This window comes from Adelges cooleyi, unplaced genomic scaffold, assembly GCF_023614345.1.
Source record: "Adelges cooleyi isolate 19-005CV unplaced genomic scaffold, UGA_ACOO_1.1 ACOO_flye_CR_arks_rails_tigmint_CR_PRNA_651, whole genome shotgun sequence".
In the NCBI taxonomy this organism is placed as follows: Eukaryota; Metazoa; Arthropoda; class Insecta; order Hemiptera; family Adelgidae; genus Adelges; species Adelges cooleyi.
This window is the reverse complement of record NW_026096352.1, coordinates 394,986-417,048: the sequence shown is the minus strand read 5'-3', so window position 1 is coordinate 417,048 and position 22,063 is coordinate 394,986. Positions and strand designations below refer to the sequence as shown.

At 31.1% G+C, this 22,063-nt stretch overlaps 3 protein-coding genes across 4 annotated transcripts; 2 read left to right on the top strand and 1 right to left on the bottom strand.

The window, feature by feature from the left end:
• Window positions 1–1,210: 1,210 nt before the first annotated feature.
• On the top strand, window positions 1,211–5,322 carry LOC126844579 (membrane-associated progesterone receptor component 1). The gene is made up of 3 exons (XM_050582869.1): window positions 1,211–2,030; window positions 2,113–2,259; window positions 5,009–5,322. Exons 1-3 carry the CDS (start codon window positions 1,709–1,711, stop codon window positions 5,257–5,259), a joined length of 720 nt encoding a protein of 239 aa, XP_050438826.1. The 5' UTR covers window positions 1,211–1,708; the 3' UTR covers window positions 5,260–5,322.
• Window positions 5,323–7,557: 2,235 nt separating this feature from the next.
• On the bottom strand, window positions 7,558–13,220 carry LOC126844772 (ATPase family AAA domain-containing protein 3-like). The gene is made up of 9 exons (XM_050583172.1): window positions 13,119–13,220; window positions 12,886–13,046; window positions 11,512–11,665; window positions 11,260–11,362; window positions 10,957–11,192; window positions 10,188–10,536; window positions 8,610–8,729; window positions 7,937–8,061; window positions 7,558–7,657 (listed from the first exon to the last, which is right to left on the bottom strand). The coding sequence occupies exons 1-8, from the start codon at window positions 13,145–13,147 to the stop codon at window positions 7,993–7,995; spliced, it is 1,221 nt and encodes a 406-aa protein (XP_050439129.1). The 5' UTR covers window positions 13,148–13,220; the 3' UTR covers window positions 7,558–7,657; window positions 7,937–7,992.
• A 2,212-nt stretch (window positions 13,221–15,432) lies between these two features.
• LOC126844599 (DNA excision repair protein ERCC-8-like) lies at window positions 15,433–21,635 on the top strand. Of its 2 annotated transcripts, XM_050582898.1 has the most exons (6): window positions 15,433–15,482; window positions 15,555–15,793; window positions 17,301–17,527; window positions 18,519–18,820; window positions 19,903–20,221; window positions 20,709–21,635. In XM_050582898.1, exons 2-6 carry the CDS (start codon window positions 15,779–15,781, stop codon window positions 21,025–21,027), a joined length of 1,182 nt encoding a protein of 393 aa, XP_050438855.1. In that variant the 5' UTR covers window positions 15,433–15,482; window positions 15,555–15,778; the 3' UTR covers window positions 21,028–21,635. The 2 variants fall into 2 exon arrangements, with proteins under 2 accessions (XP_050438855.1, XP_050438854.1); XM_050582897.1 differs by having other exon boundaries at window positions 15,445–15,793.
• The last annotated feature ends 428 nt before the right edge of the window (window positions 21,636–22,063 follow it).

Below are 22,063 nucleotides of genomic sequence, written 5' to 3'. Positions count from 1 at the left end.
AAATAATATACTACCAAGTACTAAACCATGTTCTACTACTTTAAAGTACAACATTATTCGTTTTTTCTTTTATTTCCTGGATAAAAGCAACATGGTCGCTGGCATGTCACTTGTTAGAGGGTAAATAGTAAATAACCTACAACAAGCTATATTGGTTATTAACCAATTGGTGAATTGAGTGAAAATAGCTCAAAAGCTTGTGGCTAACAGAGTGACATTAAGCGCAGAGCGTTCGCTTAATATTCGTAAAATTAATTTTTTTTTTCAAATTGACTGGTCATACAATAGTAATTATTAATTCAGAATACGATAAATTGTAGCACTATTACCTTAATATTTTCAATATTTGGTTTCGTTCAATTATTTGGATTCGTTAGTTATGTAATTGTACACTTTTTTCAGTCCTCGGGGACATTTTTATTTCATTTTTTTTATTATGTAGTAGAATTTCTTTGTAAAATCTATAGTAATAACTAATGCTGGAGTATCTTACCAAGTAGTTCATAAAAAATAAATATTATAAAAATCATAATAAGCAGTAATAATACCGTAATATTAGGAAATTGACATTTTGATTTTGGGTTTTATCCAATTTTCGTTATCAACAAATTAAATGTAACGACGAAGAGGGAAAACAAAACGTTATCACACCGACAACATTTGAAAATCAAACATAACCACGGTTACCAGAAGCGTGATCAGAAAACTCATGGAGGGTGTAAAAAATCGGCTGGAGGTAACAGGCAACAGCTCGACCTACGAACGCCGTCAGCGGCCGACGGAAAATGGACGCGTTTTTAAACATTAGAATTGCAAATCGCTAAAGTTTAGCATATTTTCTAATGAAAATATTATAATTATAATATTTCCCGAGTGAGAATATACATTGAATACAGGTAGAGAATATTTTAATTATTCAGTCTCGTCTTCGGCCGAAACAAGGTCAACGACGACGAGCCCGGACAATTAAAAATAATATTTCTTTTCCGAATGTTAAATTAATAACGATCATAACTGATGGGTATAATATAATACACATTATTTTTACATTGCGCAACAACTGTAGCCTATAGCCCGCGGCCTGGGTTAGTAGTAGGTAACATCATCATCATCGTAATATTAAGTTTTGTTATTGTTTTTTCACACACACACACACACGCGATGATAACTGCGCAATAGACAACGCGCACGTCGGTCGGTTTCACCTTCACTATTACGTTTTGAATAATAATATTATGTTCATTTATCTCATTAATGTGTTCGGCAGCGGCGGTCTTATCATATTGTAGTAGAGCAAACTAAAATCGCATCGTACCGCGTACGTCCCAATACCTCGCGTTAATAGTTTTATTTTTAATTGACCAATGTAATCAACAATATTATAAAGCGCAGACCACAGCAGAAAGTCACGTTAGTCGAACGCCGCAAACGCGATCCGGTATCCCCACGTTGGATTATCGTTTTTCATAATATTACCGTTCGCGTTGAAACAAATAATTGTTCGATTCTTTATACCTGCGGTATTTGATTTCGGTCTCGTCAGTGTTGGTTACGTCATTTAGGCGAAAAAAATATTCAATTTGTGCGTTCTCATTGAAATCGGTCACCCGGTCGTTTCGAGACGCCGTCCGTCGTGGTTGTATTGCACAGTGTGAGTGGGTTTTATAATATTATTATTGCATTACATTCGTGTGTTGTCCGGCCGACTATGTCGTTGAACACCGAAGACGGTGCCCTGGAGGGCGAAGGTGTGTTCTACGACGTTTACAGTGTGGGATTTTGGCTGAAAGTGTTGCTCAACGGTTGTCTGGTCGGTCTCATTACGTATTTGCTGGTGAAAATATTCATGAAACGCAATGAACCCGAACAAGCCGAATACGTTGACACCTCGCTGCCGAAAATGAAAAAGAGAGATTTTACAATCGAAGAACTTCGCGAGTTTGACGGCACCAAAGGCGATGGACGCATATTGGTCGCTATCAACGGCAAAGTTTTCGACGTCACCAAAGGGAAACATTTCTACGGACCGGGTAATGACTGGCGTTCTATTTCTATATATTTTCCGACTTGGAAACACGTTTTTATTTGTCGCGATCTTATATTTTCAAACAGGTGGGGTTTATTCTACGTTTGGCGGACACGATGCTTCTCGAGGACTGGCCACATTTTCAGTTAGCGGCAAAGATGAGTACGATGACCTAAGTGACTTAAATTCCTTGGAACTAGAATCAATGTTAGAATGGGAAACTCAATTCAAAGGTAAGGATATTTGTTTTATTCAAACTACATTGTTGTACAATAAATAACAAATTGTATAATTATTATCTTTACCGTAATATATTATGTAAAGGAACTATTAGGTTGAGACATCAGAGTTAATTGTCATTTTGTGGTTATAGTCATGGCGAAATTGATTAATCTCATAGGTATATAAAATTAAATTCCATAATTAAAAACTCTGAAAAGCGGTGTTTCCTATCACTATCCATATAACGCAAAACATTTTACTTTTGTTTCAAAGTAAAAATCGATCACACAGATTTGAATTCCTGAGAATATCTTTTTATGGATGACTTGACCACTTTGTCCATTTTATTCATACCTTTTTTTATTTCTGAAATGTAAAATGATAGTGCGTCAAACTTGAATTGATGTTTCGAGCAGTGAAAACAGAGAGGACAAGTGTGTTACAACAATGGAGAGTATTTTGAAGAGAATAAAATTAGTATCAGTTGGGTTATTTTTTGGATCGCCTACTTAAGTGTCATTCATTGTTTAATTTAGTATCGACTTAAATCATTTTTAATGAAATTCCAGATGAATAAAGAGCAACTAAATTCCTATACTACGTATGTGATTGGGATAGACAGCAAATGCCCCTTTTTTTTGTTTTCTTCGACACTTCTTGCGTACTTGAAATTATAACTTAATGATAACTTTTAAACAATATTTTAATAATGCATTTTTTTTTAAATTTTATATTTGTCTATATTTTTATTAACTTAAAAGATTCAAATGACAGCCCGTATATTTTGAAACCTTATTTAATGTAGAATCTGCTAACAGTTGAAAATCAGTTAAAAGTTCTTTTAACGCTATTAACATTTTAAAGTTTAAAAAAAGAAAGAAAATTGCCGTGATGTAGTTTGTAGGCAAAAATAATATTACCCCACACCTCTCTCTACGGCCGGGTAAGTAAAATACAGAATTAAAAACAAGTGGTCTAAAAATAAATATTCAAAATTGGTTATTGATGGTGGTAACCAGTTATATTCGATTAATCATAAATTCCAATAATTCAACATTTTCAGTAGATCAATTTTTTTAATAATGTTTTCAACATTAAAAAAAAAAACAGTTAATTACTTTCACAGAAAATGATTGTCTCTTATGTATAGCAATTGATAATATGTGAGAATAGGTTGAATGTAAAAAAAAAGTTCCTAGAAGTTAAACTTCCTACTCAAAGTATTGATAAATTCAATTTTTACAATTTATTTAAACTGTATTTAGATAGTTATCATTAGCAAAAATGATAAATACAAAAAACTAAATTAGCTAATAAAATAAAAATAAAAATGGAATGCATAAACAATATTGTGTGTGTATTTAAAGTTGATGATCTAATAAACTTTGTAATGATAAAAATAATTATCAGTTGTGTAATTTAAAAAAATATTTATATTTGATAAGGAATAAAATGAAGAAAAAAAAAATAACAAGAACGAAGAATGTTATTGAGTTATCATTTACTAATGAAGACCGTATAAAAAAAAATTGTAAATCACAAATAACACTACTAATAATAATATTATAACTAGAGCTCGGATGTTAATAAAGGCATTGAAATATGCAATGTATGCCTTTATTGAAATCGGCTAAACAATTTTAACCAAGTTTTCAAATAGCAGTTTGACATAATATAAATAACATTTCAGATAGGTTAATTATTTAAAAAAGTAGTATATATATATATATATATATATATATATATACAGGATAACATTGAATTACAGATATTTTGGTGGCGTTTTCAAATTTAGAAAAACAATTTTGGACAATATTTTATAACCAGAATTATAGTTTAATACTTTTTTGATATCGTGTATTATTTTCTTTAGCTCATACTGGTAAACACGATTAAAGATAATAATAAAAAAAACATTTTTTATAATAATTATTATACTTATTAATATGGTACTAAAACTAGAAATAATCATTACAGACAAATCTATGCTCAAAAGTGTCAAATATGCATTATAAGTGTGCTGATTTGAAATTTAGTCTTTGCAAATCAAATTTATATCGTATTAAGATGTAATTCTGATTTCACTAAAAAATATATATATATTTTTTTTAACTAAATACTTTACAATAGGTACAAAAGTGTACATTGAGTCAACTATACTCTTTACAAAGCATGTGATATACTCAAAATCTATTCTTTAAAACTTTTAAAATTAAATTAAAAACTGGATGATAAAAAAGTAGGCCCATAATTATATATTATTTCTTTTGAAACCGAGGGGCATTATTCGAATGATTTTTCTCTATCCAGTAGAAGTGACAAATAAAACGTTATCTTTTATTTAAATATTTATTTATGACAAAACTATTTGTTGTTTGTTATTTTGTTTCAAATTATTCATTTTTTGTTATTCCAATCAATGAATTTATTATTATTTACAATTGATTTTGTTATCATTCATTGTTTATTATTTTTGTAGGAATATAATTATTTTAAATTAATTTTTTTTAATTTCCATCATTTTATTAAAAAATATTCTCCATAGTTTGTGTAATAATGTTGCCGAGTCGAAATCAAACCAAAATTAGCATGACCCTTAGACCTTTTTTTCTATTTGACTGAATTAAAGAAGACATTTTAAATTATTAAAATAAAAAAGAATTTTAAAATTAAATTTAATATTTATAATAATGTGGTGTTTTATAAAAAAAGACAGAAAATAGTTTATCTATAATTTATATAATTCTGGTTTTTGTTTAGAAAAATATGATTATGTCGGTCGCCTTTTGAAACCTGGTGAATCACACGGCTACTACACAGACGATGAAGATTCTGCTTCAAACAAATCCCACCTTGAAAACAGCAAACAGGCTGATAAAACTAAAGACAGTGCTGATGATAAACTTTCATCGAGTGAAGAATTCAAGACTGAAACCACCGACAACACAACCGATTCCGCAAAAGCTCCAGAAAAAAGTGCAGCCGTAAATAACCAAGAAGTGGATAAATAATGCTAATTACTACAAATAACATCACATTTTTTTTTTTTTTTAAGGGGGGACTGTGAAAGTGGTTACATCCATTAAGGTGATGGGCGGATTATATTATGTACTATGGTGGTGTTAAAACTTTTGTTTGTACTTAGTAATATGACTGAATCAATTGTTATTGAATTTTACATTGTTTTTAATTTTATCCCCAATTGTCAATTCAATTTACACAAATGGAAAAATATTTTAAAAAACGTACTATACACATTGTTTAAAACCGTATAGTCTTATTTATCAATTTATCTTGTAAACAATGAAATCGTTAACAAAAGGCACTTATTTAATAATAAGTTTTTTTTATTTTATGCTTTTAAAATTTTATGTTTTCAATAATTTGAACGAAAAATAAATCCATATTGTGCTTTTTAATTAACAACGCTAAACTATAATATAACTTAAATAAATTTATAAATTCCTTATTATTTTCTGTATTTAAATTTAAAAAAAAAAATCAATATAATATAATGAGTTTTAAGCCTAATCAAACATAACACATTAATAAAAATTTAATGTCTGGATTAATTATAAACATCGGTGGTTTGGCAAGGTGAAAGTGTTGATAATTTTTTCTAAACAATCATTTTAGTAAAATAGATGATAACATTTTTCGTCAATTAAAATGTTTAATAACTGTTACATTTAGGTAACTATAATTTATTTGAGTCACTGAAAAACAAATTTGAGTTTATCATTTTATGTTGATTTTAAACATTTTCCTCATTAAGAAATAAAAGTACCCAGAAAAATACTCTTACATATTTATTGAAAATTAAAATTGTAAAAAAAAAATAGCTAGATATTTGATTTGTATTATATAAACTGAAATATTTATTTCTGGTTTAGCCAATCTTGATATCTTTATAAATTTTGTTTTTTAAATAATTTTTCTATTTGACGTGTGGTTATTTAATTTTAATATTATCTATACGGATGCCTTTTATTGTAAATCCATAAAATTACTATTTTACTATTTTAGTACTAATTATCAAATTATACGTAATACTATTTAAAACATCATTTTTATCTAAATATGATTATTTTTATTATTGTGTTGTATCTTTTTTTTTTGTGTTCGGGGCTTGTGTAAGCCCTAACATATTGATCCTAAATCACCATACGATACATTGCCGTCAGAAAACAATTGCAATGTTCATATTTTGTTAAATTAAAATTTTTTTCTCTACATTTTGCAAACTATGTAAATACAATTTAATTATTTAATACACATTTTATTATATTTGATTGCACAGCTACTATTTTATGCAAAAGATTACCTGTTTTAATTACGCTCTTAAAGAATTTCAATGTTTGTAAAAAATTTAAACACTACAACCATTTGTTAATAATTGTTTTAATATGTATATGAGTTTCTATATAAATATATATTTACTATTTAATTATATTAATTTAATACAATAATGTTATTATCTATTTTTTTTAAATTAAAATACAACTATACCTGCTTACATTATGTATAATATAAATACAATATAGACAACAGTCAGATCTCGGTTAACCGCAGAGGCGTAATAGCATGAGTACCTAATAACTATATATTGCTGTAATGTGTCCTATAATAAAGTCAATTTATAAACTCTTACTAATGGTTGCGCTCGAAATACAATTTTTTATTGTCAACCTCCTTTAAATTAATTTAATAAAACTTACTTATACCATTTAGGTTGTCATCACTTGAGTTGTGTAGCTATTACATAAGTTTTAAAATATAAATTAAATTATTACATATATATTTGTGTATTGAAGTGTACAATGCTTCTCAGGTTGGTGTTTTTAAAAGAAAACTCCTTTTTGGTTGAAACAGTTAAATTTTTGACAAATTGGTTTAAGTAGGTTTAATCGAATGTTTTTTTTTTTACAAACAAAATCTAAACATGGACCACCATTTTGGATCGCGTTAATAATGTTTGACATTACAAAATTTATCTTTAGCCTTATTTTATTGACCATACAGGACGATTTATTGAGGACAAGGCATTTATTTTCTCTTAAAATAATTGCAATTTTGTCATTTTTTCCTAATGGAGACACTTTAGTTTAAGTTGTATAACAATATTCAAATTTTATACTTACTACTTTTAGCTTAACATTACGGTTACAAACGAAAGTAAAATAATACAGTATTTAAAGTTTGTAAATTAAAATTAAGAAATATATAATAGATTTTGTCTATAAATATATAGAATGATATTATATCTATAATGTTACACAAATAATAATTTATTAAAGCCAGTAAATGTACACGAATAAAAAACATGACAAAATAAAGACAAAATGTATATTGTTTTTTTGTGCGCTATGTGTATACTTGCTTTTTTGTTTTAACGTCTGTTGGTATCTTCTGCTAACATAAAAGTATGTATACAGATGAATATATATAAGTATATAATATATATAAGTATTTTTTCAAGGGAAACTTAATACAGTTATTAAATTTATTTTTTTTTCCTTTAGGTATATTAAATTATATACCTTTGTTTTTAGCAAAGAGAACAGCTAAAATGTAATTTCTCATAAGAAATTATATTACATTTGTAATACCTATACATTGTAAATATTAAAAATATTGTTTATTGCTCACTTAATACATAATTATTATAATCAGTGAGGTAATACGCACCACTACAATCAAATCAAACCGAACAAACCTTTACAATATAATTATTATTTGATAAACTACCATTGGTGGCGTATTTTAGGTGCCGCTTGTTTTATTTGTGTAGTAGATGCCTTCTGTTTGGGCTCCTGAAATATTTAAAGATAATAATGTTGAAAAGCGATAGTTGACTGTTCACATTCTAAATAAATATTGTACCTACATTAATGTTAGGGTGAAATTTTAATTGTAAAGATAAGTTGTGTATGAAAAATCCGGCAAAAAAAAATGTTTGGGCGAACAGATTACATAGGATTAATATTAAAACGATAATGATAAAACGAGAGTCAATTGTTTTCGGTGGAACCGAATCCATCCAATCTAATATTTGTTTAATACATAATTTTTTTTAAACCCCTTCAACGTTGTAAAAAAAAAACACCAATTGTATTTTTAACATCTTCTGTTCGTTTGAAAATTGTTCTGAAATGTATTTTAATAATTTGTTTATCTACATTTTTCACTGAATTCAGACTAGTCTCACACTTCCATATTTTTTTTAGTATTTTTTTTTTTTTTTTTTGAAACTCAGTAGAAAATTCGAATTTCTCTTTCGTGTTTATTTCAATTTTAGGGGAGATTAAAAAAAAATTGACATCTATGATTTGACAAAAAAAAAAAATACAATATAACTTACTTGTTTACTACTAACTTCTTGTTTACTAGTAACTTCTTCGGTTTTCGGATGACCAACCGCTAGTGTATTGATAGCCGATGACTTCTTGGTTACTCCTTTTTTGCGTTCTAGCAACAAATTCTACAAACACCAAAATGGTATTATTAATTACTATGTTGTATCTATAAAGTACTATCGTGAAACCCTTAAAAAAAATTCGCTTTGGTATGAAACTATATATGTTGTGAAAAATAAATATAAATAAAAACCATTAAACAAACAATAATATATGTTTATAAACACAGTATTAGGATTTTCCCTAATTTTAAATTTTTGTTTTTTTTTAGAAAATCTAATATTTCTCAAAAAGTTTGATTGCTAGTCAATATTTGAAAGTGTTTTTTAAAACAATTTTTAGGCAATGTATTCTAGTAGCATAGTGTAAATACTAAGAGTTTCTTTTAAAAGCTATCTTGATCTAAAATAGTGATCTCCTCTTATGGCTTCCCCATCCTCCACTTTGACATGGATTAAATTAATATTTAGTCTTACAACTGGAAAATTAAATTAAACGCCGATGACTCTGTCCATGTCCCTTCCAGTTTAAATTCTTAGCATAATATTGTGTTTAAAGAAACTTTCTACGACGAAAAACAAATATCTAGGTCTTATTGTAAAAAGAATCTTACTTTAGGCCCTCGCCTAAAATCTCAAAGAAAATTATTAAACTTAAGATTACACCTATTGGATTCCTATAATTAAACTTTTAAATAGACTTTAAAATTTTCTCTGTAAGGTTTCTGTTGCTTCCCTTAACAATTGTTAATATGATATTATTCATGTTATATTATTGTAAGCATATGCTAGAAGGACGTCGTTAAAATGATTTTCAATGATACAAACATTTTTACACAAAACGCATAAAAGTACCTTTCAAAGATAAATCACCTAAAGTAAAAAATTAGAAAGCAAGATTTCTGATGAAACCTCATATGCGTTTTTCAAAATATCGATCAGACAAAAAGTTACAAATATTTTAAAAAGTTTTACCAAATGTATTTTGGCATTCATTATATTGACCTATGCATTGTAAATAATGGAAAACGCATAAAAGGTTCCTTCGGAAATCTTGTCCACTATATTTTTTTGTTTTAGGTGTTTTATCTCTAAAATCACTTTAAAGGGTACCTTTTTCTATTTTACTTTAACATATATTTACATGAAAAAATGTTTTAAATCCATGTCAAGCATGCTGTGAAAAACTCTTATACGGTTATCATCCAGTCAACATTTTTAGTAAATTATTCTCTATTTAAACAGTTAACGAAAGGTATGTGTTATCATTTAAGTTCAAAAGGTGCTATCAAAAAAACCTAGTTGGGAGGGAGGTAGAAACGAAAAAAAATTGCGAGAAATTGAGATCACAATGTATAAAAAAACATGGGAAAAATAAATTCAATTGAAAAATTCAACACCAGTGAGATAGTAAGTGGTTCACGATAAGTTGATCGCCCTGTATATATATATATATATATATATGGTATCAACTTTTAAAGTTCAACATAATAATGTTGAATTTTGCCCGCCCGCCAAACCTACCTTGATGTTTTGCTGTTCAACGGCGTATTGGCAACATTTTAAAATCTTGTCCCGACGGCCAAGCGTGTCTGAATTGTTGTCCAAAACACTTTTCCACGACATGACCAGTTTTTCGATGTCCCGGCAAGACATGGTGTCCGTCATCGAAGTCACTTCGCTGCACAAATCCAACAGCAACTGGTGGCTATCGCTGTGCTCGGACGGCGGCATGTGCTTTTTCACGAAGAACTGCAATAACTGCTCGCGAAGCGTCTCGTCGGGTAACGTCACGTTTACAATGTCGTCCATCCGGTAGTACACTTCCCCGTCCATGTTTTTTGGGTCGTTGGCCACCAACGACAGCATCAAACTGAAACCATGTATACGCCATTGGTCTAGTAGAGTGGGTTGGTACTACTGCTGGGGTAGTGGGTACTAAAACAACCGCGGTTGTTGAACGGTGTTTGATTTTTAGGGAAAATACAGTTACAGGAGTTACTAGAAGTAGTTATATTATATTTTTATAACTAGCTAAGGTGGTAGACCTGCTTCGCAAGGTCATTTAGTTAAGTTAAGTTTTCAGAGAAATTGTAAACGTGTCAAAGTTAAAACGAAAAATTCGACAAAGTTATGTGAAGTTTTTTCTTATTTCGGGAAGAAAGTGCGTGTGGAATCGGTAAACTTTCGGCACAACCAAGTGCCAGTCACGTGCAAATCTAGCATAATATCATACTTGGAAATTGGAATACATCTGAAAAAAACCCAAATGCGTACCTACATGTTTACTCACTTGTTCGACGGCTTGGCGGTATTTCTAAAAAATACATCCAAAGCCGCCCTAAAGTCTTCCACGTGGCGTTTCCCTAGGAACACTTCGGATTCGTCGACGATCAGCAAAATGGGCGCTTTGTGTCTTTGAATCCATTGGAACATCTCTTGCATTCGTGTGGCCATGTGACGTCCCAAAGGCGCTAGGTCCGTACCGGCCATTACCATATAGTCTATGTCGACGTTCAAAGCTAGTCTCTACGATAAGAAAAATATCTGTGAAATATAAATGTAAATGACAACAATATTATGTTGAAAATAGTACTTTTGCCAACAATGATTTTCCATTTCCTGGCGGTCCGTGAATGAACAAGTTTCTGAACGGATCCTGAGCGCGTCTTCTTATAAAAAAATCATCAAATAACTCACTGATAAAAAAAAAAACAAATAACATGCATGTAAACAATATTAAAAACTAATATGACAATACAAAATTTCGTAACCAAAGATGATGCGATCCCGTGCTTTATCAGCTGTTGAAATTTAAATGGAATATCAATAAGTGTATTTTTCTTACGTGTACTTTGTTTCCACTTCGCGAGAAAACATTAGGTTTTTCAAAAACGTTTTCAGCTCAGTCCTTTTCCGTATATTTTTTAACGTTGTAATTGGATGGGTAAAGGTTTCATAAGCCGATATAACGGATGTTTCGCGTACTAGCACTGGTGTTCCTACAAATGGAAATGTAAAATGTTCTTAATCTATTGATTGTAAAACAATAAAATTAAAGTTTGATTCTTCAGCGATAACAACTTAATATCTTCCGTTATATAATAATAATAAATAACTCATTTACAAGCGTTATTTGGTACCTATTTATATTAGATATAATTTTCTTGTGCTTAAAAAAAAATTCCATAGCGTAATGCAGTAGCTACAATACAGTGTAATACTATTGCAAACCCAATAAACGCTTCTTTATTCGTGGTTAGAAATTAGACTTGCTTATCAAAAAATACGTTGTACGATTATCTAGCATAGAATCTAATACAAAGCAAAATGCGTTTTACCGGTTAAATGAAGGATTTAGAGCAAAATTATTATAAATTCGAAAAATGATTACTTCTTGGAGTGAATGTCATAAATGTTTTTCAAAATATTTCCTAGAAGAATATAATAATATAGTAGTTGCTGTTAAAGAATTTTTAAAGTACTTTGTTTCAATACAAAGTAGGAAGTAAAATTCTGATGTCAAATATGGTATTCACTCTAAAATGATATCACCTCCGATTAAATAATTAGTGTTTTTTCTTTAAAACTATCTTGGGCCGAGTAAGCGCATTGCACGTGCCTAGCTGTATTTAGGGAAAACATAGTTGACATAGCTTGAGATAAACCTAAAATGTGTACAATTATATGGTTACATTGCAAAGAGGAACCTATATTTATTTTTAACGTTTATAACGCAGACCGCATTCAGGCTCTACTTTTGTACCAAACATGTTTTTTTTCTGAGGCGATAAGCAGCCTTAGAGCATAATTACGGATGTTCCGTATAAGCAAACTTAAATGAGTACTTAAAAATATAATATTATAAAATCAGGTTTATCCACATACACTTTGCATATTTGTATAAGCATTTTTGGATAACATTGTTTGCAACAAATTAATTATAGGCGTTTGAAACATATCTGAGGATCTATAAATTGGTCCCTGGTAGCAGAACAAATGCATGCAAATACATATGAATGAATAAATTCTTAATATTTCCCAGTGAGTGCATTTTCCAAGACGCAATGTGCCCAGCTTTTTAAATGCCTACATTTATATAATATTTATATTAAGTAATACGACGTCTTTAATATCGCAGTAATAATAAATCTTAACTTGCGATGATAGTTTTTTTACACTTGCACGTTGCATGAAAAATGAATTATTTTTTTTTACATACCCCATCTTTGTCTGAAATACTGTGCCGCTATCTTTGACGATCTGCGAAACGCGTAAGTACTCAAAGCCAACGTCGTCAGGCCCCAACAAAAATCCAACGTTGTTTCTGTGGGATTGGCGAATGGGATCCACGTTTCGAAAATTCCGTCATTAAGACTTACTCTGTTCAAATTTCACCAAAATTCATTAAGCGCGTTTCCAGTAAATGCTGTTTCAATATATATGTATATATACTTATAACCGGAATACAACGAAGTCGCCATCTCCGCCTGTACAACGGCATCGCTATTGACGAATTTCCCAATGAACGGCAATGCTTTAACGACCCTAGATCGACCGTCGTTTGATCCAAACAACCAGTCTAAAACCATTACTTGTTAGTTGATAATCTCGGAACGACAAAAAAAAAAATATATTGAAACACATTCAATATGTGATACCAGATGCGAGTGACGTTATTTTCTACCACAATAACTATTGGAAACAGAAAATATACAAGTGCAATAAGTCGGGCAAAAAAGGCCAGATAACAACGACAATTTGTATTTATTTATTTATGTAGTCATTTTATGTACGAGTCAATCGTTTTAAGTTTTTTAATACACGCGTTAACAGTAGCTCTTAAGAGGAATTATCGTACCACTAGAATAATTTCCAGACATTGTTTTTATATAATTATAGTTCAACAACAGTTGAATGGTGTAAGTTAAATTTCCATCCGTTAGTATTAATTCAAGTGGTATCCGTTATCGTGAAGAATAATGTTTATGATTTAATTTTTGAATTTTTTTTCACGGGAGTATTTCCAACCCGTACGAAAAACCCTGTAAAAATACATCCCTTGAAGTCAAGCTACAAGTGAGTTCTGTGCCATTTCAGATGACGCGTATCAAGGTGACCACAGTAAGACCGGAAACTCGGGAGGAGCGGGGGCAGCGGCCGACGAACCAGTCACCAGTAGCGAAAAGAATATCGTCCTCCACGGACCACCCTACGGCGGGCAACCAGGCTGATGGAGGAGGCCCTTGGACTTATTCGAGGTCACCAGGGACTTCCAAATAAAGTTAGAATCGCCTATGAGCATTATCGATAAGGGTGGGAAGCCCGCCACGACGGTCTACCACTCGCCTCGCGGTACGAGTGGGAGCAGGCACGTCGGCCAGGGGCTTCACCCTCATTGCCGCTGGCTGATCTATCGGACCGAACCTATGGTCACCGTCCAACACCAGGACCTGCCAGGAGCAAGTGACGTACCGCAGAGGATGAACACCGTCCGGCATCGACCACGCACCCCAGCATTGAGTTCACGTCACCATGCCGCTTGTACGTGATGGCTGATAGACAACGGCAAGTTCGACCACCGACACAAGTCAGCGTCAGCGAGCACCCCGCGGCTTAAATAACTTACAGGGCAGATTTACACCAAGAAAGTCATTGGCCCCCTTCACTGACGCCCTCAACCTCGAGAAAAATGACACCGAATCAGCTACAGCCATCGAAGATCCGGAAGGTGTGCCAAGGAGGTCGGGAGTGCCTGAAGCCTTCAGCTTTGTACCGGTGATCACTACCAGAGACCGTCCGAACTGTAAAAAAGTCGTTACAGTGTTTTATTTTCACCTTGCAAAGCTCACCCAACGCACGGCACGTTTGTATCAGCTAAAGAGATAACAATAATTTTTCGAAAATCCTTATGGCGTTATCGGGTAAAATACCCATATCATATGATGAAAGTACCAGAGAACGATATCTATGTATTTTTTTCTAATCAAATATTTAGAAAAAAAAATGAGAAAATCAAATGAAATGAGTAATGAGACTAATAAGTGACCAAAAGTAATTAACTATCAAAAAAGTGCAATAGTAAGGAAAAGCGACCCAGAAGCAGCTCTGTAAATATATTTTTTATAACTACTTACTTCTTTAACAAAAAGTGCATTATCATATTCTTTAACATACTTTTTAAAAAAATGATTCAATTTTGTGGACTTGTAATTGTAATAAACATTTATATAATTTATATAATTAACAAAACCGAAATTTGTCTACAATTGTAAACACGTGACTACTAATGTTATATGAATCCACGCAACTGATGCAGAGTTAATACATGTTAAAAAAAAATAACTACAGTATGAAACTATTGTAAGAAATTTGATAGATATGAGCTACTAATAAAATATGATCTCATATTATACCTGGTGTCCTAGTTTCAATATCAATTTAGAACGATTTAAATAATATTATGATCGCGTGACGCTCTCTGTCGGTTTGTTATTGAACTTGAATAGTGCAGATATTGCTTGTTTTTATGTAGCCGTACTGTTTATAATTTCCAACATACTATCCAGAATCTTTAAATAAATCTGCGTTATTAATGTTTATTGCGGATTTTACTCAACACGCGTTCATAAATAATGTATTTGTGAAAAAGTAGCCGCCTTATCGCCTGGACGCGTCGTGCCGCAATCTATATACAGCTGTGCCATAGAGGTCACCCTGCTCGTTCCTGCCAAAAAATCAATACCCTATCCGAGAGCCGTCCATTCGTGTTAGGGAAACACTTTCGATTGCACCTAAGATGGCGTGATAGTTGTAGCTGTTTGTGTAGTATTATTTTAGCAAGTTATAAAGCAACAGGCTATATAACGGCAATTTTATTTTTTTTTTTAGATTCAAAGCATACCTACAACTTACCGAGTTACATTGCTCTCGCTAAAAGTGTCATCGCTTAGTTTCGTATTGAAAGAAAGACATATTTACAATTCCACGGAAAACAACGACTGTTGGTATATTGCATTAACCGACGATCAAAAAAGTAAGCCAGTGGAGGACTGTGGTAACAAATACCACTGTGTGTGTTTATCTATTAGACACGCGAAACAAAACTATTCCTGATGAACAACTTTCAGGTAATATTATATAGTATCTAAATTCTAGACGTATACAAATTCCATAGGATTTTCATGCCTTTTGATTTCAGTACTATTTTAAGAATTTTAACTAGTTTACCCCTGTGTATCCAATAAATGCTCTCTAAGCCAGATTTTATTTTATGTTAACAGAACAATAATCGCTTTATTCTACTCTAAGAGATCATAATGCGTCAGTCTTTTTTTTTTTTTTTAATGAAACTAGGAGTTATGTACAATTTATCTCAGACAAAGAGTTCGCATAAGTGGTATTTATTAAGGTGTTTATAGAAAATGTTTTAAACTCTGTAAAATGAAACGACTGCAAAGCGACAACACAGTATTCACACAGTTATTAGATCACAGATGTTAAAATGTTGGTTAGCTCCTTGATAAAATGTATCTCCGGAACCAAAGCAGCTAAACAATCTTATTGTAGTAGTAACATTCTCTATGTATTGAACGATTTGACATAGGCATATTTTTTTTGCAATAACATAATTTTAAATTAAAATAATTCTAGTTATATTATGTACGATTTTTTTGTCAGACCATACGGCAATATTTACTTAAAACTTTTTCACTATTATTCTTTACTGTTACTTGTCGTTCTAAAAAACCAGCCTACTCTTGAGTAGGGTGTTTAGGCTTTTATTACAGACTGAAGTGATTATTAACAGAAAAAAGTAAATTTTAAATAATAATTAAAAATTAATCCATCTAAATAGAGATATTAACAAAAACCCAGGTGTATATTATCTAAAAGTTATCAAAATATGTTTCAAGTCTTCGCGGATCTGTGGATAGTAGGTTCAAACCAGTACAGTCCAAACCAAGCACAGTATAAACCAATACAATAAGAAAGTGTTATACGTAAGTGAGTAGTAAGTGCTAGAATTGGGGGGGGGGGCTGAGTACCCCAACTACTTTTTCAGAAACCTAAAAAAAATGCCTTTTCTTTTAAAGTAAAAACGTCCTATACGTTTATTTTTCCAATTTGAGTACTGGTAGTAGGTACTAAGTAGTATTAGTAAGTCAGGGAGGTCCATTGGCCACAGATAAAAATACAAATATCGATAAAAGCATTGTAGGTACCTAATAACAATTTTTAGTATTAGGGTAGATACGATTAGGGTTGATCGTCTGTCTATTAACATTTTTCACCATAGTTACCTACCCTTATATCGCAGTTAACAATATAATGAAAATATTTTCATAACCTGTTGACTGTAGATTCACTCACACATATCAACCTGGTAATTGACTCCTGGTAAGTGTAATTTTCCCCTTTTTTTGGGTTTAATAAATTGAATTTTTAGACCAGTTCTCGTTAGATGCCTATATCGTACTATGCTAATAAAAAATGTAATAATATTAAAGTCTTAATTAATATATAGGGAACTTTATTTTATTTTTATTTCAAAGATTCTTTGTAAATTGACAGTATCAATAGACACAATAATGCATTGCCAAATTTGGTAAACACTAATAGACATATATTTTTTAGGGTATGCAGCCGCCGAGGGCACCTATTCGAATATTCGACTTGGGACATAAACGACATTTGGGATTGATTACATCGTACGAATACAATCGTCTTTCGTCTTTGTACTGCTTATATAAAATGCGTTTCGAATGGGAAAAACCATCTGCACCTGCTGCCCCGGAAAACGAAGAAACCAAGGGCTACAATCAAATCACCAGCATTGAAATAGCTCCAAAAAACAACCAATTGTAATTAAAATTCGAATATACTTAAGTTTTATCAACATGCTTATGCGCTTAAAAATAACCTGTACATAATGTACAAACTGATAAAACCCCAAGTTAAAAATTATTTTCATAATATTTTTAGATTTTTTAAAATATGTTGACACTAATAGTAACCACAAAACCTAAATAAAAAATTTGTTTAATAAAAAATTATAACAAATAAAATTAAAGGGAACGAAAAAGCGCTATTTATTAAGGGACAATAGGTAGGCAATATGTATATATATGACAAAAATTGATCTATAATTTTATAGTACCCATTTTTAATGTGCCAACCAATTTTAAGGTGAACAAATATTAAATTTTTCTAATTATAATACTTTTAAAGGTATTTTTCTTCGAGTTTTGGCAAATGTTTGATAAATAATGACTTTTGTTGAAGTCGTTTTTTGGCGGTATTGGATGAATTTCATTTTTTGTTTTTCTTATGTGAAGCTTACCGTTTTTTCTATGGGGGCTAAAATATGAAAAAAACCTCGAAATTTGCGGAAATAGACAAAACACATTTATGAATTGGGATTTTTCAAAATTTAATTTTAACTTGTAGCTTATCTATCTATTTTTCGGACCATTCAGTAAAAATATGCAAATGCTGTAACTTTCGGGCCATAATCATTATGGTTTATGCATAACTGATCATGTGTAGGAAAGTATATTGACTGGTTCACTTCTAGCCTTATCTAACCCCATCTCATGTCGATTACCTATAGAATAACAACTATGGTATACAATATGTACACAGTACAAGGATATCTTTTTTAAATTTGTTGTGCCTGTTAACGATCCCAATGTGGCTTATTGCTGTATCTACCTTAGCCTACTCTCGCTTATAATGTTTCATCCTCACACGAGTCCCTAATGAGACAGGCTATGAAGTCCGATACGACTTCATTGCCCGTCTCGTATAAACCATCTAATATTGTTCTTAAAAAGTGTTTATCTTGTTTTACAGTGTGGGTGTTTTGACCAAAGACAGCGTTTTTGCCATTTACGACATACAAACAAATCCAAAGGTGTACCAGACAATTTTGAGCAAACGCATTCCCCACGACGACGCTAAGTTTTACGTGCCACCGAATTCAGTACACTGGCTTGGGAACTGCAACTCGTGCACGATCGGCACTAGACACAGTATACAGTTTTGGGATTGCACAGCAGAAAAACCTTCGATTATAGTGAAAATGAACACTAAAGTATTCAATCATGTGATTTCTACATCATATGAAGACACAACAGCCAACGACTACGTTGCCGGTACCTAGATACCCAGAACCAAACTCCAATGAATTGTCAATAATAATATTTATTTTGATTTGGGTCGTATGGTTGAGATAAGTGCGATCGGTGATCACGCTGTATGCTTTAAATACACGCGGGGCCCCATTTTTATTATATTCCGTTAGTTATAATTAAAAAAATAATTTCTCTAAAATATAATACTCATAATAAGCTATAATAAATTTTCTAGTTTTGAAATTAGATAAATCTATTCGTCTCGGGGTACTTATTAACATACTGAAACTCTTCACCGCACAAGCATACCTTTGCTCTGCTCTGCTATGGAAAACCCGGTATTTTGTTTTTATCTCAAAAAGTTAGTTGACATTTTAAGCTTTAAATTGACTACGCAGGTATTAATGTTTTGAGTTATTTGATATATATATATATATATATATATAATATAAATTATTTTAAAAGAGCCGGTATTACTCGTATAATTTACTAATTGATAGGTGTGGTATGATTTAATATAATTTATTATATACATATATATAATAAGATGTCTGTTAAAATAAAAATTAAATTTCATCTATATATTAGTAAATTATACGCATAATACCGGCCGCTTTAAAATAATTTGTACCGCATAACAAAATCATCAACAATTATACAGAATATAAGATAAAGACTTAATAGTAGAAGTCAATAATAATAATAACAAAAAAAATAGGAAAAATGAATTGTATTACCATTTGGAATAATATGTAATAACCAATAAGTTCTTAAGCTTACTTAAGTACTTATTTAACTACACATTACCTAACTCATAATTTTTGCTATTGATACGATCACTATGGAATCGGAAATGTATTCTACTCGTTTTTTTCAAATTTTAAAAAGTTCTTAATTTTATATAAGTAAAATAGCAATACATTTTTAATTAATAATTCAAATTGCATCCGTATTCGGCGCCAATGAGCTTAAGATCAGTCTAGCGTCGTGCGACGTCTCGGGCTATTATCTTGGAACGGGCAAAACGTTCTAGGATAATGGCCCTTAAAACGTTTTTTTGTCTTAGATTTGTTAATTTGTATTGGTTTTTTTTTTAATTTTAGTTTCGGGAAACAGAGGAAATGTGTTCCTAATCGATTCACGCGCTGGTTGTGCCGTAACAGAGTCGCAAACCGACGACCGAAGACCCATACGAACTATAGAATGGCATCCGACCAACAACCTGCAATACGCTATCGGTAACGATAATGGCAACATACAGTTGTGGGACATTCGTCATCAAAATAACAGCGTGCTCAAGTTCACTGACGACGAGTATTTTGACCGAGTTCCTTTGTTTAAGCCACAGATTACCGGGTTGAGGTTTTACAACAACGGAGCTAGTATTTTGTCGGTTGACATAAATGGAGATGTCCTGTCTTGGTATATAATAATATGTACACTTACCTATCGGTTCAAGGGGATTGCATGCAATCGGTTTTTAAACATTTTTGTACAGGCAATATTTAAAAGGGAATAAGTTTTAATACGTTTCGACCATGTCAATTAATTTGTATAAGCTTCAAGGAATTATTTTTAATTTAAATATATATATATATTTTTTACGAGTAAAAGCCGTTATTGGTTTATTTTAGACCAAAAATCCAGACAAAATTGTCGACTCCATCGATTCGAGTCCATTGGCTACTGTTTTGATAATAAAAAATCCGTTTCCTACTCAACCTAGTAAAGTTGGTACTATCCTAGGAGTCGAAATTTTGTCTGGATTTTCGGTGTAAAAAAAATAGACCGCATGCAATCCCCTTGACACATAAAAAAAATATATATTTTTTTTGCTCCAAATATACACTATAATTGTTACAATGGTACCACTAATACTAACTCAATGTCCTATGTAATATTATTTTAGGGACGTCGGTAGTGGTCGCATACAGCAGAAAAACTACGATCGCGTGCCAATGTGTAATCTCAATCGGAATACTTTCTACAAGGAATTCCAGTTCTCGACAACGAAAAATCTCAAACAAGACATAGCGTTCATGCCGTCCGAATGGGGATTGTACACTTTCGATATAAACACCGGCAATAAAATACATGCAATAGATAACCATTGCAGCATCATCTGTACAACGTACGACCCGAGAACGTTGCGCGTGTACGGAAGTACTGACAATTTCATCATGTCTTGGGCACCGCGTCCGCCATCCACCGACGAAGTAGTCGCTTAAGTGTTAACTGCCGTCTACTGAATTATATCCAAGCTAAAAAAAACAAAGTAAATGATAATGTATAATAAGACGTTTGCTTTAGTGTGTTCTCTTCCATGTTTTAAGTCGCATTTGAATAATACCAAGTCCAAGGCTTCACTACTACCTACTATTATATTTTTTACCGCCAATTAATTGTCACTACCATCTTTTACACGGTTTATTAAACTCGTGTCTTACCTTAATACACAGCAATTATTATAATATATAGGTACCTACCAATTTTTTATTTGCTTACAAATGAATACCATTGAACTGTTTTGTTATGTAATAAAATTATTTAATTTCTTCATGATCTCGTGGTCTTGTACTTGGATATTATTTTATTTTTAATAAAGTAAGATTGTCTAGGTAGCCGAGTGGACCTTAATATCTAAATATTACAGTTGTCAGAGGGGAGTTTAATAAAGTAAGAATGATAAGAGTGTTCAGAAAACTACAATATAGAGTAGGTCTAAACTGGCTATAAATTTTAACTTCTTAAGAGTTTTCTATCCAAATATATGTTTTTTTTGGATACGCTAGTAGTATATGTATTAGAATATAGTGTAAAAGCCAAGTTAACTATAACAATTAGGTATTATAACTTCTAGAGTACGTTTTAAATATATCTAATAAATAAACAAATAAATATTATACAATTCAAATTTTAATGTTATCAGTATTATAATTTATGGATTGTCAAAATATATTATTGTTAATAATAGCTTATTAGTATATTCTAGTGAGTATAAGAGTGATTATTATATAATATACATATATTGTTTACTGTTTAAGTTTGCCAAATTCAGAATAACTGAAATTTATATTATACAAAAATTAAATCGTATAAGATATAAAAATTATAATGTAAGGAACATTTTAAATTATAAACAATTAATAAAATGTAGTGAGCTGTTGATAATTAATCAGTATTTTTATTCATATATTTCACATAACCTGTACCATATATTTTTAACTTAACTTTTGCTACAACTAAAAATATAAGTCTGTGTAA

Bases quoted from the DNA above. Each gene is read 5' to 3' on its own strand.
- LOC126844599 (XM_050582898.1), top strand. The intron at 18,821-19,902 runs GTACCTAGATAC...TTTTAATTTTAG, and splicing joins AGCCAACGACTACGTTGCCG to TTTCGGGAAACAGAGGAAAT. The intron at 20,222-20,708 runs GTATATAATAAT...ATATTATTTTAG, and splicing joins AATGGAGATGTCCTGTCTTG to GGACGTCGGTAGTGGTCGCA.
- LOC126844772 (XM_050583172.1), bottom strand. From the start codon at position 13,147: ATGGCGACTTCGTTGTATTCCGGTTATAA. The intron at 11,666-12,885 runs GTATGTAAAAAA...TTCCATTTGTAG, and splicing joins GTATTTCAGACAAAGATGGG to GAACACCAGTGCTAGTACGC. The intron at 8,730-10,187 runs GTAGGTTTGGCG...TGGTGTTTGTAG, and splicing joins TTGAACAGCAAAACATCAAG to AATTTGTTGCTAGAACGCAA.
- LOC126844579 (XM_050582869.1), top strand. From the start codon at position 1,709: ATGTCGTTGAACACCGAAGACGGTGCCCTGGAGGGCGAAGGTGTGTTC. The intron at 2,031-2,112 runs GTAATGACTGGC...ATTTTCAAACAG, and splicing joins GAAACATTTCTACGGACCGG to GTGGGGTTTATTCTACGTTT. The intron at 2,260-5,008 runs GTAAGGATATTT...GTTTTTGTTTAG, and splicing joins ATGGGAAACTCAATTCAAAG to AAAAATATGATTATGTCGGT.